General features: G+C 40.4%; 1 protein-coding gene across 1 annotated transcript; it reads left to right on the top strand.

The window, feature by feature from the left end:
* Positions 1 to 1781: 1781 nt before the first annotated feature.
* On the top strand, positions 1782 to 15025 carry LOC130918702 (gastrula zinc finger protein XlCGF57.1-like). Its single transcript, XM_057840646.1, has 3 exons — positions 1782 to 1869; positions 2128 to 2244; positions 11623 to 15025. The coding sequence occupies exons 2-3, from the start codon at positions 2128 to 2130 to the stop codon at positions 13423 to 13425; spliced, it is 1920 nt and encodes a 639-aa protein (XP_057696629.1). The 5' UTR covers positions 1782 to 1869; the 3' UTR covers positions 13426 to 15025.

The following is a 15025-nucleotide window of genomic DNA, read 5'->3' as shown; positions in this document are numbered from 1 at the left end:
CAGTGTATCCCTCGTTTTAATGTCTTTCTTCTACTTGCTGATTTTTCAAAAGGTGACGTGCAAACTTTGTTCTAAAGAACTTGGGTACCAAGAGAACACTTCATCTATGTTGAGGCATTGTACCCCGGCCTCATCCGTCCCTTGCGAATGACTATTTTCAAAAGCAGGAGAAATTCTATCTTTTAAAAAAAAAAAAAAAAAAAATGAAACCGTTTCAAGCCAAAAACTTTAATTATTCCTAAGAAATTAGGAAAGTTTTCCTCAATAAAAATGAATGAAAGGTGTGCCTTGTTTCTTGTTTATGTGTCAATGTCTAATATAAGGCAATCATTCTTTCAAATAGAGCCTAGATCTTGAGCTCAGGTCGGGCCCAAAATGTCACTCATTTACGTTCGGGTCGGGTCGGGCCGGACTTCTTCTCTCGCTAACTTTTTTTTTTTTTTTTTTGAATAAATGTATATTTGTGTATGGATGTTAAACTAAGGAATACTTGTTATAAAATAAATAAATTGGATAAAACAGAGAAAGGGCGCTGTGGTAATCCAAAATGAGCCGCATGCAGAGCCAGTGCATTGTTTGCGCACATGAAGGCTCAGCATGGGGCTCTCCGCGAGTCTGCAACTCTGCATCCTGATATTTCCTTTTCGAATTTCGATATGGATATGATATTAGTCAAACATCTTTATTATCATGTGTTTCGAGGGCCGTACCTCTTCGTGCAAAGCAGGACTTCGTGGTGTTCTTTAAAATGTTCTTATTTTGTTTCAGTGCTCCTTAAGGCAGGTTTTTCTTTTGGCTGTTCTGATGCGAGTCATTAAAATAAAGAATGTTATTTAAAAGTATTTTAGTTTATTTTTGTATATGCTGCTGTTCCTCTCCTTGTCAGAGAGGTGCGTCCATGAGAGCACAATATCCCACACAGAAATATATTTAACAAACCTATCCAGCGTTATTCCGTTGTGTACATGCATTTATTATTATCATAAAAATATGTAGACTATTTAAACATGAATAAAAATTGCATTCTTTTCTGCCAACTTGAAGAAATTAAAATAAATGTCTGTTGCTGCATTTTACCAAGGAAATGACACATGAACTATCCACACACAAATATGAAAGATATAAATGTTTATTGAATATGCATTTTACAGTCTTGTTCAACTGGGAGAAATTGTTATAAAAGACAGGCTTTAATTTGTTATCATTATGCACATAGGTGTTGTCACAAATGTGATCACACAAAATGCAGCCATTTTCCAAGCAGTGCTCTGTCCAGGTCTGAGTGATGCATTGTATCCCTGCATTTCCTTCTTCTGGGTTCTCACAAATAAAAAATAAAATTTCGGCTTTTTTTTCGGGCTCGGGTATACAAATTAAAAAAAATACAATTTCGGGTTTATTCGGGCTCGGACCTGACAGTTAAGTTAATCACTCGGGCCGGGTCAGGCTGGATTTCTTGGGCCCAATCTAGGCTCTATTTTCAAGTAACACACGCACATTCATTCACATAACAACTCCCTGCCCTTTTGACTCCATCAAATCCATGGTATCATTTTAATCACTCTCTCTGTCATGACATTTATTTTCCACATGAAGGCGCAATAGAACAAATGAAGCCTCATGATGCTTCGGCCCAGGAGCGAACCAGTTTGATGGAAAGCCTCATTGCTTCATGATGCTTCAGTTTGCCATCACTACTTGCAGGAGGCAATTTCCAAAGGTTTGATCTTCTTACGCTGAAGTTTCAGCACTTGAACGTTTCTACTTCCGGTTCACTTGACGCAACCTCTATGTGCCCATCCGGGGCTTGCTGTTCTTTCGTGTTCCATTCTCCAAACCAAACGACCTCCTTCAAAGCAATTTAAGTGGGTAAGTACCGAAGAGAGAATTTAATGGACTAAAAAGTCTCATTTTAAAGCATAATGGTAGTCGTTCGGCTTTATGTTGAAGCTTCGCAGGCTCACTTAACTTAGTTTAGCTTAGCTCGCTAGCTAAGACACGTTAACACATTCGGACTGCTTTGACTTCTCTTTCGATTTGCAGAGTTTGTTTTCAGGAAAAATCGATCGGTTGACATGAGCGTGATTACATTTAATTGTATGAGACACTTCTCGACTTGTTTTTAAGATGCGACAAATTACTACTGACTGGTGGCCAACACGATCCCAAACATCAAGTCAAAGAGTAGAAATAATGAGAGGATATCCAGGTCACGACGAACAACTGAAACAAAAGAAAATGAAGGTAACGGCATGACATTAGTTGTATTTTTCATGCAACATCAGACTTTGTTTTGTTGTGATTGTTACTGTAGGGAAGTAGTTCTCAAATAGTGCGGTGGTCCGCCCCACCCGGGGGGGCAGAGCGATGCAGGGGGTGGTCTCTGTGACCTCAGGGAACATACTTTTTGCCGTACTTGAATTAAGTGTATTTGCACATCCACTCAGTGGATGGTAGTGACAGTCTCACGTTCAGAGTGTGCGCAGTATTTTTGAACCAAACGAGCACACAGCAAAGAAATATGAAGAGCTGTGCGCCGTTTTTGCCCGGGCTCACACAGCGACCCACTGTCTTCTCCAGTTCTCATGTGTCTGCCCGAGAAGCGCCATGTTTGCCTTGGGAGCGTCGCGACGACTGCCCTCACCTCCAGTTCTCCCGGCTGATGAGAATGCGCGGGAGATGAGAACAGACTCCTCTGTTTACTGTGTCCAATAATGTTTGTAACGAACAGCGAGAAGCCAACTCAATTAGGATGCCACTAAAAGAAATTAGAATCCAATCTCAATGATAAGCTTCTTGATTGTTTTTTAGCGAAACCATGCCGAATATTGTAATATTGCCGACAATCGTCCCGCTTTGTCAGTGTTAGATCAGTAAAGCAGCGAGCACTGTTTAGCATGCTCAGTGCAAAATAACCTCACACTATTGCAAAGGAGCCGATACAGCCTACAGTAAAAATATGAACTGTCCCTCTGTCCAATAATAGTGTCGTTTTTTTTCTCCAATCATTTTCGTTCTTTTGGTCAAATTGCTAGGCATAATGTGCTCGTGAGTAAACATGTCGCAATATGCAGTAATTCCATTTATCGCACGATAAATAAAAATGGAGGCGGTAATTTTTCCGCTGCGATTTATCGCCTCGCGTGCACGTGCGTGCGCGCGTGCGGCAGACATGCTGTTAAAAGTTCGGATTCCTTGTTACCAACTGCGCAAAATGCCTCTTCGTTTCTGCCAATCGTTCCCATTATATCCTATTGTTCAACGTATACCGGCCGCGTCAGTGCTTCGGATTGACTGCGGACCATCTCCGGCGTGCCGTTGTTGTTGACGTGTGAGCGCTTCCGTCAGGGGTGACATTTCACGCGGGGCGACTGTTTTTCGGCAAAACATTGTTACCGACCGCTACGAACAACCACGCTTTGACAACGGACATGATGAACATTGAGTGGCAAATTAAGAGCGCTGTGCTTCAAAGTCGTCCTGTTTATGAAAGTCGATTGTCATATGCTGGTGTTGTGCATTAATGAGCAGACGTGACTTATGTGGCGTTTGCTAACTTTTTTAATGCGCGCACACACTAGATATCATGAAATAGCAAACTAGATGTGCTACGTCCCATGCCATTGGCTACGTGAGCCCAGAGTGATTATGGAACACGTAGTCCATATACTACATCGATGAATTATAGACCGCCATGACTGAATGGAAGTTAAGCAGGCCAAATCAATCCATACCAAATATTGTTATTTCAGTACGTGACACAGATGGATTCGTACCACAAATACGATTTCTTGCTCATGTAGTAAACCTAGCTGCTAAGCGAGCTATAGCAATCAACAGTGTGCCCCGTCTCACTTTACAAACAGTAAAGAGTGTTCTCAGCACTTTAATGCTAAATTTCTTCAGATCAGTAAAAGTAAGCACATAAATATTATGCACTAAAATGCATGTTTATATGATGGCATATAAACACTGACTGCTCTTATGCAGACATTGTCCACAAGAGCCTCTTGCTCTTCAAATGCTCTTATGCAGACATTGTCCACAAGAGCCTCTTGCTCTTCAAATGTCCCTCTTCGCTTCTTCTTCATCTATGAGTCTGCACTGAAACAGCACCCACGCAGGCGATTGTGCTGCACGGTCCCAAGTGCAGGTATGCCCTTTTTTGCAAGAGCAACAAACAGATCTACAGATGAGAACCAGTTATCAAAGAACAGCAGGATGAATGACTTGTGCAAGCTTGAGCACAATGTTACCACTGGCTCCTATGTCTGGTTGGCCTGGTACCGGATCTATTTTCCCTGTGAATATGTCAAATGAGTGCACCAGACCTCTCGTGTCGCACAGTACAAAAATCTTGTATCCCAATTTGTATGGCTTTTTTTTTGGATATATTGCTTTAGGCTCGATCTGCCCTTGATGTAGCTCTTGCAAGTCTTGCAGGTGCAGCACTGGTGGTTGGAGGTGGATGAGGCGGATCATCATCATCTTCCTCACTGCTGCTAATGTCCACTGTAGAGTCATTGCTGCTGCTTTCATCACCTGGTGCAGAAAATAATAAATCACTTTAGGAAACACCAAACATTTTTATCTTTTCAGTGTGTTCACGTAGTTACATCCATAGATGTCAAACAAGCTCAAACTTGACACAAACTCACCTTCACTTGCTTTATTAGGATTGTACTCCTCATCGCTGCCCTCACTCTCACTGAGAGCACTCTCAACAGGAGGTGGTTTGGCCCGGTGTGCTAGCTTTGCGTAAAAAGCTGCTGCATTCATTTGTATTTCTGCAGAAAAATAAGGTAAAGAAATTACTGTTATAATTTCAAAACAAAATGTGTTGAAAACCATCAACATACATACATTTGCTTCTGTTTGGTAGTTATCAGCTCATGCTGTGTTCATTTTTCATTATATAGAAATAAGAAAAATAAATCATTAGCAATGACATTGTTTATGCAACACGTTATGTTTATTATGTCTACAGATGACAACAAGTGTGGCAATGTCTGAATAAAACGTGTCTAAAAGTGGAACGACATGGAGGCACCCGTGTGCACCGTTGCATATAAAGGATGTGTTCATTTATTTGTTCTACAGAAAAATAGTAACCACAAATGCCCTTTTTTATGCAACACATTGCTTTTGTAATGTTTACAGATGATAACGAGAGTGATAGTTTATAGATAAAACGCGTGCGAGTGTTGCAAACCTTCGACAAACAACGCATTTACGTTTGCGGGGGAGGGGGGAGGTGCTTTTCCGATGATGCCGGCTGTAGCGATAGCGCTACAAACCAAAATCGTCATAGAGCTTCAAAAATACTCATCATAGAAACTCTATCTCATCGTGTTAGCAACACAAGTACACAATAAGACGGTACATATTTTTTTATTTTAGCTGACTTACCTTGAATTGAATGAATTAGTCAAGTTGGTGCGCAGGACTTCGACGTGGCTTTCATCTTGAATATCACGGTCCGGAAAAGGAAGCGGTGTTGTCTCTGGTCGGACACGACTGAAACTAATGCTTGGAAAAGGTTCCTAGGCATGTGTTTGACATTAATGTACCGGCAGTGAACAAAGGCAGACGATATTTTGGCCGCTTTCAAAGCGGGAACGGTATGATGCCGAATCGCGACATTCGGCGTTAAGGGGTTAAATATTTTTTTTCCTCAGCATAACGTCATCTATATGAACTGTTATTATTATACTGTACTATAAACAGGGCTGCACATAAGTGGTCCGCATGCGTACTGGACGTAGACAAACGCGCTGGCCCTCAACGGCTTCCATACGCTTTTGCGTACCGATGGCTGACCACTGTATTTGCGGCGGACACAAGAAAATAACTTCTCAAAATGTCGAAGAGGCAGGCCCCACTGAGTAATTATTTCCGTGTACCCCCACCCCCGTCAAAAGACAGACAGACGACAGAGATGTCACCGGACCTACCGAAAAAAAGTACTTTTGCTGAAAAGTGGCTCCAGGAGGTACCATAGGCTAGAAGCAAATGATGCTCGCACGGAAATGCGGTACAAAATGCGTCGTGAGAATCCCAATGTCGCTGATAAGAGCAGCACATTTTATGTAGGGTCAAAGAATTTCAGCCATCCAAACTTTGAAAAGCACGGAAAAAACAGAGATCATGTGGCATTTAAGCAAACTATCGATGTCAAACAGGACCCCACTCGCCCTATGGACAAGTGGCGGAATAAAGGTAATGAACAGCGACATGCACTGACAAACGTGTTTTTGCTCGCATTTTACAAAGCTAAACATGCACGATCAATGAGGTCTTATGAGGAGGACATTCCACTTTTACCAAGGCTTGGAGTTAATATGGGAGCCGCATAATGCACTTTATTTTGAATTGGTGCTTTTATTTTTATTTCTTTACATTTCACTTCAAAGTAATGGCAATTTTGTTGTGCCAGTTGATGTTAATCAAGCATTAATTGTTAATATAATTAATTAAAGTTAATTGGCTCTAAGTAAAGCTTATCATAATTTTATCGCATCAGGCGGGTCGGCTCTCAAGCTCAATGAGGACCAAGTCACATCTCCAGGTCCTCCTCTGAGAACCTGGGCAAAAAAAATATGTGCGCCCCTGACTATAACCTTTTACGTGACCACATTAGGCCAAAAGATGACACAAAAACACTCAAATTCAGACCAGAACAACTCTTGAAACATGAATTGGTAATCATTTTATCTTCATTGTTCCTTATTGAGGTGGCAATGTCAACCATTATTTTTTTTGGACCGCATTACCATGCTGACACAATATTTGAACTACTTTTTGAACTGTTTTGATCCTGCCACCCTTTATCCACCGTCGAGTGATAAAAATTTGACTGAAATGAAATATAATTTTCATGTGGAAGAAAAAAAGAAATAATATACCACCCGTCCAAAGAGCATGAGCGCCTCTAGTGGAGAAAAAACAGTTTTGCCTTTGATTGGTATAGTGGCGCATGTGGTTATTGTTGCAACGTCTCATTGGTGAAAATGAGAGCCTCTGTCGGCATGTCTGGCAAAATTAAAATCAATATGTAGAATAAAGAGGAAAAATGTAACAACTTTGTAGCCCAAAGTAGTGGAGTAAGAGTCACGTTTCTTCTTTACAAATCTACTCAAGTAAAAGTAAAAAGCATTGCATTGTAAAACTACTCTACAATGACAATGAGATCAGGGGTGGGATAAAATAAGTTCTTCCCACTCCCTTTCGAGTGCAATTATTTTTGTTGAATTATGTTGTTTGTTTTTTGTTTTGTGTGTGCATGCTCGAAATCAAAAAGTTTCATCATCATCACTCTAAGTAGTACATTTTTCTCTAAAAGTTACTCAAGTAAATGTAATGGAGTAAATGTAACGCATTACTTCCCACCTCTGCCAATATGTCAGGGTTCAATATATTGTCATGCAACACATTTTTCACACATAGAATGCTTCTCGGGCCAGCATTAAGTAAAACATGAAGTCAATGAATTCATCTATTTATACAGGTAGTCCCCGGTTTACGAACGAGTTCCATTCCTACGCTGGAGATGTAACCTGAATTTCTGCATAAGTCGGAATTAACTAAGCTTGAGAACGATAAACCGATACGACCGGATATCCGGTTTTACAGGTGAGAGCTACAGCTGTATCGATAGTAAAGTTACCATTCGACAGTAATTAGTAAGGGTGTAACGGTACATGTATTTGTATTGAACCGTTTCGGTACGTGGTGCTCGGTTCGGAACGGAGGCGTACCGAACGAGTTTCTGACGTAATGTAGCCCTTACTTTTCGAGGCTGTGAGTCGATCGGGGTACAGTTTCTTTGTGTAGTTTATGTTTATATTTACTCAGTCTTCTCTACTATAATGAGCACCAACACAGTAGGACTGTAACCCGGAAACGTCAACGCCGCGAGAACGCAATGAAACGCGGGCATTACAAGTCAATCAGCCAATGCACACCCGTCGCAGTGCGGCCGTGTGTTAGATGCGTCCCAGAAGAGGCTCAACACGACGCACGTGAAAAGAATGGCAGAGTTTATTATTTGACGCGAGACGCGACCCTCCTGCATCAATACTACTACCAATAGCTAGGATCGGGCAGACCGGAAGTCACTCGTGTAAAAATATGGGGGATCTGGTCGATTTTCAAACTAATATGCAATCGTAACCCACTTTTTGAGTCCATCAGATCTCTTGAGTGGTAGTTCGGGGCACCGTTGACTTGTCTTTGTTGATTTACTGCTGTTTCCTCTGCTATAATAATAACCAACAAGGCCCCGTGTTCAATCCAAAACCCTCCTACCACAACAAAGCAAGTAAGAACTAATATTCATATTGGAACTAAAGTTATACAACATAAAATATACAATATAAATGAATACTACATGACATTTGTAAAATATAAACTCAAAATAAATAATAGCCCATTTAAATAAAATAAATTGAAATGAGCTAAAACACCTGTAATTAAATAAGAATAATACACAGATCCTGCTTACACAATTAAATTTATTAATTTCTGTCTGGCACTTTAACTTGAGAAAAACCACCAATAAAGCTTTTGAAAACCGTTCAGAAGAAAAAAAAAAGATTCATTGAGGCATTTCATTTGTAAAATACATGTTAAAATCTTTGTCATTGGGATTGCTTTTCTCTTTAGCACAGGACTTCTTTTTTCTTCTTTCTTTCAGAAAGAAAGCTGACCAATACGCGAGGTCTGAAAGGCAAATTGTTGTTGGATTATTATCTTTAAATACCCGCTACTTTTTTTTAGCAGAATTCTAGCTTTGTATAGACCCTACCCACGTGACGTCACAACTCCGCTCTCCTGACTGGTGCCGCCCACTTGTCCGTCAACACATCGTGTCGACCTGTTACGACTACGTACATTCCTCCTATTTACGGCGTGTTTTTCTGCTCGTTAACATTAATAATCAAAATGGTGAAGGCGTGTGTGGCGGTCGGTTGCAATAACAGAGAAGATAGACGGAGAGACTTGAAGTACTTGAAATACATTAGACTTGACAGTGGATGTTAGCAATAACAAAAGATTTTGAATTGAAAATTTCGTAACTCACCTTTCCAAGCACAAGATAGATTCCTGCCGAATTTTCGTGGACGAGGACCTGTTTCACCCAACCAGCAACGAAGTATTTATAAGCTTCCAAGCTCTTGAAGTTTTTCAAATTTTCGTGAGAATAGGCTGATTTTGTGTGGACAAGATAATTGTAAATATCAGCGTAGCAGATGTCAGGCAGACAGGGCGAAGACAGTGGGTCAAAAAACATCGATTTGGGCATCAAATATGGATCTGGCGACTGTATAGAACTAAGCTTTTCCACACAACGCCTTTTATGCAACACATCCAGTGAGTTTACGGCATCAGAAAGCACCGGGTCTTCCATGAAATGCATTTTAAATTCCTCGATCAATTGAAACCAATGCTAATACAGAGACAAAATGACGGACAAGTGGGCGGAACCATACAGCGAGCACGTGGTTTTGTGACGTCGGTGGGTAGGGTCTATAGGCTACTGTTCCTACTGTTGAAAGCACAAAAGTGTGTAATAAACAACTAGCACATTTATATTTTGCATTTTGTTTTCTTACTGTACCGAACCGAGATTTTTGTGTACCGTTACACCGTTACAATGGCTAATTACTAATTAGCCATTAAATATTCATTGAACCGATAGTGGAGATAGAATTTGGCTATCGTGAGCACAAGAATCTGCTTCTAATGCCTAGTTCAATGCATTGCTTAATATGATAAAAATTTAGCTTTTACATGCTGCGCTTGTGTCATTCACCACACAGTGCAGTTAGATTGTGACGTCGTGGTTGCCTCAACTTCCCATTCATTTCGGCAGAACGGCTAGTAGTCGCCGTCATTACCCGATTGTCACGGGCGTGTCATAACAACGCGAGAGCTAACAAAACCACTGTAACCCACGCTCCGTAGCGTTTTCTTCACAGCCCAAAACGAAACTAGTCGAGGCAACGAAGCAACATGCTAAAACAATGGACAGTTAAACGCAGTTTTCTTAAACATGAAGATGTGGATCAGTTGATCTTCCTCAAGAAAAATCTGCCCTTCAAAAAAGATATAGACAGTGATGAGGAATAAAATAATGTGGAAGCACAGGCATAAGTGAATGACTTTGCTGTGAATAAGGTTAAAGTAATGATTATTTACCTGTCTGTTTAAAATGCCATGTTTTTATTCACCCTGTTATTCCAGTGGTAAAGCATAATTTATTATTTATTGATGACAACACGAGCAGGTTTAATTTTTTTGCTAGAGCTGCTGCATATAATTAAGTTTTTGCTTGTAAGATGTTTACGTTGAAAGTTTGCACTTAAATTACTTGCCTATTGTGCTCAAAACACCAGAAAATACATTAGTTTAACTAGTTTAATTAATTTAATTAATTAATTAATTTAATTAATTAGTTTTACGTTCGTAACTGCATGTTATTGTTGTCTGTCACTGGAGTTTTATTTTATCATCAATCCCATCCAACAAAATGACGGGCTATAGTCAGCTTTATTTTTTTCATAAAAAAATAAAACATAACATTGGTATGAAATTTTGTTGTTTAATTTAATCTTTTTTTATATGTTTGAAATACTGTACGAACACACACAACTAATGTTTACTATCGTATCGTTTTCACTCTGTATCGAACCGTATCTTTCTTAAACTGTATCCAATCGTATCGAATCGCTCGGCCTTAAAAATGTATCGCTTTTGAATCGAATCGAAACCTGTGTATCTAGACACATATCAAATCGGCTTCATGCCAGAGATTCCCAACCCACAGAATTAACCCTTTAAATACCGCCTAAAATTCAAAATAACTATCCAAAACCCCAAAATAGACGACATTGTACTGTTCTCGCCAAGATGTTGGAGATAAGTCCATGTGGTTTCCTGACTTTATTCAGCTTCTCAAGACATCAACACGTGCAGAATGAAACAAAAATAAAAATTGAATAAAATCAGTTCATCGTCAATAATAGCAATTCAAATTTTCATAACTCGCTGCTGATACAGCAATAACAATAAACACAAACGATTAGCACGTATCAGTTAGCGTCCACACATCCTTGAAAAAAAAAAAATCACATCAACTCGCCCAAAGTATTTGACCACAATTGAAAACGCACAAGAAACTGTACAAACGGTGTTGCCTCTGGATGCTTCGAAAGTAACAAATGTGCGCGCAGGGTATTTCCTCTCTCACACCTCGGCTTCTTCGTGGGAGCAAATTGCTCTTCCTTGTGTGTGTGTGTGGGTGTGTGTGTGTGTGTTCGCGTTCATCTTCGCGTGTGTAAATACGTTCTTCGTGTGTAAATGCGCTCTGACTTGCAACCCTCTCGTGCGGAAGTACTACCTGCCCTACATTTCCTACGTCAAAATAAAAGCATGCATCACAAAACAAAAGTCAACATGATTAAAAAAAAAAGACTGGCGACTCCAGCGTCCTAAAGTTGAAATTACATCAGTCAGGTACGTCGTAACCCGGGGACTACCTGTTTTTCTTTCTATATTCTCTCTATATCTCCGACGTCATCAAATCACGTAATTCCCCCCCCCCCCCCCCCCCCCATCCAGAGTCCCGCAAACGTCACTGAAGAAGAACTTCACCCTGAGAAGCACAATCCAGTCCACGTTAAACAGAAGGAGGAGCCTGACATGCTGTTGATCAAACAGGAGGCGGAGCCAGGGACCTCTGACATCAAAGAAGAAAAACAGGAAATTGAAATCCTCAAGTTTCTGATGGGTGTCGGTGTGAAGAGCGAAGAAGACGAAGGAACAAGCGAAGAGAGCAGAGCAACGAACCCTTTGAGCGACTGCTCATTTCAGCACCAGACAACAAAAGGAGAGCAACCGGTCGGCCTCTTAGCTCCGCTTTCGGACAGCGATGACTTAAAGTCACATTCTTCTGACTTTAATACTGATGAGGAGGAGGATGACTTTGACCAAAATGCTTCAAAATCCTTAGACAAGTCATCATTTAAAATAGACGCAAAGGAAGGCGTGGTTGGGAAACGTTTTCCCTGCTCACTTTGTGATAAAACATTTCCTTGTAAACGATACTTAAGGGCACACATGCGTAGACACACTGAAGAGAAACCTTTTGCCTGCACACTTTGCGATAAAAAATACTCCACGAAGGCAAAATTAAACATACACACAAGAACACACACTGGAGAGAAGCCTTATGCCTGCACACTTTGTGATAAAAAATACTCCACAAAGGAAAATTTAAACTATCACACAAGAACACACACTGGAGAGAAGCCTTTTGCCTGCACACTTTGTGGTGAAAGTTTCACATATCAGCGGGATTTAAACATTCACACAAGAACACACACTGGAGAGAAACCTTTTGCCTGCACATTTTGTGGTAAAAGTTTCACACATCAGGGACATTTAAACGTTCACACAAGAACACACACTAGAGAGAAACCTTTTGCCTGCACATTTTGTGGTAAAAGATTCACCCGTAAGGAAGATTTAAACATTCACACAAGAACACACACTGGAGAGAAACCTTTTGCCTGCACACTTTGCAATGAAAAATATTCCACGAAGGCAAAATTAAACAACCACACAAGATTACACACTGGAGAGAAGCCTTATGCCTGCACACTTTGTGATAAAAAATACTTTACGAAAGAAAATTTAAACTATCACACAAGAACACACACTGGAGAGAAGCCTTTTGGCTGCACACTTTGTGGTAAAAGGTTCACTTATCAGGGACATTTAGACATTCACACAAGAACACACACTGGAGAGAAACCTTTTGCCTGCACACTTTGTGGTAAAAGATTCGCCTGTAAGGGAGATTTAAACAAACACACAAGAACACACACTGAAGGGAAGCCTTTTGCCTGCACATTTTGTGATAAAAAATACTCCACAAAGGCAAATTTAAACATACACACAAGAACACACACTGAAGAGAAGCCTTTTGCCTGCACATTTTGTGGTAAAAGATTCAGCCATAAGGGAGATTTCAACAAACACACAAGTACACACACCGGAGAGAAGCCTTTTGCCTGCACACTTTGTGGTAAAAGATTCACCAAGCAGGGAAATTTAAACATTCACACAAGAACACACACTGGAGAGAAACCTTTTGCCTGCACACTTTGTGGTAAAAGATTCACCTGTAAGGGAGATTTAAACAAACACACAAGAACACACACTGGAGAGAAGCCTTTTGCCTGCACACTTTGCCATAAAAGATTTTCTCAGAAGAATAATTTAAAAATACATAAGCGCTCACACACTGGAGAAAAGCCTTTTGCATGCTCACTTTGTGGTAAACGATTCGCTCGGAAAGGACATGTAGTAAGCCACGCAAGTAGCCACACTGAGAGAAAACCTTTGAATTCTTGCTTGTGACAAAATGTTCCGATTCCTGCATTTACAATGGAAAAAGCATTTCAATTTCATTATTCGGTTTCTCACGAGCCTCTTTTGAAAAAGTTGTTCATGATTTTTCAGGTGCTGTTCTTTTTTACAACTATCCAATTCATATATGGCGGAAAACACAGACAAGGTTGAAATGGCAGTTTCTGCTCTTGCACCCCACTTTAAAATAAACTGCTGTATTTTAAGCCAGTGCTTCTCAATTATTTTCTGTTACGCCCCCCCCCCCCAAAGAAGACGTAAATGTTTCGCGCCCCCCCCTGCCGCCACTGTAAATAGTATCATGTCTATAATATGACTATTATAAGTACACCTCTGCCTAACATTGTGTCCTTTTTTTCTATTAAAGAAAAAAAGTAACATAGATAAACTTATAATAAAGTATAACTTTATTAATATTGTTTTTTTTGCCTGAATTAAAAAAAAAAGTCACATCCAAACTAAAAATACAAACAAGGTAAATTTTTGACCATTGGATACTGAAAAATAAAATGTAATAAAATCAGTAAACAATAACTAATTCAAATTGATTAGAAACATTAACTCATGAGGACAATATGCCCCAAAATTTGACCGAAAAACAAAACTGAATAGAAGGGGAAAAAAGTGTCTTTGGACAGAAGGACAGTTTTATTTTTGCTGCTCGCTGCTCCCAGTATCACCTCCAGTTTGCAATGATGTGGGGTTATTTTGCACTGAGCATGCTAACAGTGCTCACCGGTTTACTGATATAACACTGATAAAGCGGGACGATTGTTGGCAATATTCGGCACGTTTTCGCTGAAAAACAATCAAGCGGCTTATCAATGAGATTGAGATCTAATGTCTTTAAGTGGCGTCTTAATTGATTTGACTTCCGGCTGTCCGCTATCATCATTTTTAGACACAGTACACAGTGGTCTTTCCTCATCTCTCAGTAACTCCCACTGTATTAAAAGTCAAAGGCAAACGGCCCGAAAAAAGCGCATTCTCGGCGGCCGAGGGAGAACCGTAGGTGAGGGCGGTCGTCGTGACGATCCCAAACCGAAAATGGCACTTCTCAGGCGGACACCTGAGAACCGGAGAAGACTGTGGGTAGCTGCGTGAGTCCGGCCGGAAAACGGCTTTCGAAAACTGCGCACAACTCTTCATATCTCCTTTCTGTCCTCTTGCTTAGTTCAAAAATACTGCGTGCACTCTGAAAATGAGAGCGCCACTGCCACCCACTGAGTGGATGTGCAAGTACACTTTATTCTAGTACAGCAAAAAAAAAAAAAAAAAGCATGTTCCCCGAGGTCGCATGCGCCACCCCTGACATCGCTCTGCGCCCCCCTAGGGGGGGCGTGCCCCACTATTTGAGAAGTACTGTTTTAAGCCAAAACTGTTGTGTTTGATGGAACAATATGTCCATATGCTGCCATAGCATAATCATGGCACATTAAGCCCCTAAACTATTTTTAATATGTCCGGTTTACACTGGAAACCCCCTTTTAAAGATGTCGTGCAACCGCTTTTGTTTCAACCCAGCCAAAAAAAGAAGGCACGTAAGATTCATTTTTGGAAATGACATTTTTAGCTTAGAATCATTAATTGA

The sequence above is a fragment of the Corythoichthys intestinalis genome, chromosome 1, assembly GCF_030265065.1.
Source record: "Corythoichthys intestinalis isolate RoL2023-P3 chromosome 1, ASM3026506v1, whole genome shotgun sequence".
In the NCBI taxonomy this organism is placed as follows: Eukaryota; Metazoa; Chordata; class Actinopteri; order Syngnathiformes; family Syngnathidae; genus Corythoichthys; species Corythoichthys intestinalis.
This window is presented reverse-complemented; position numbering and strand designations above follow the sequence as displayed.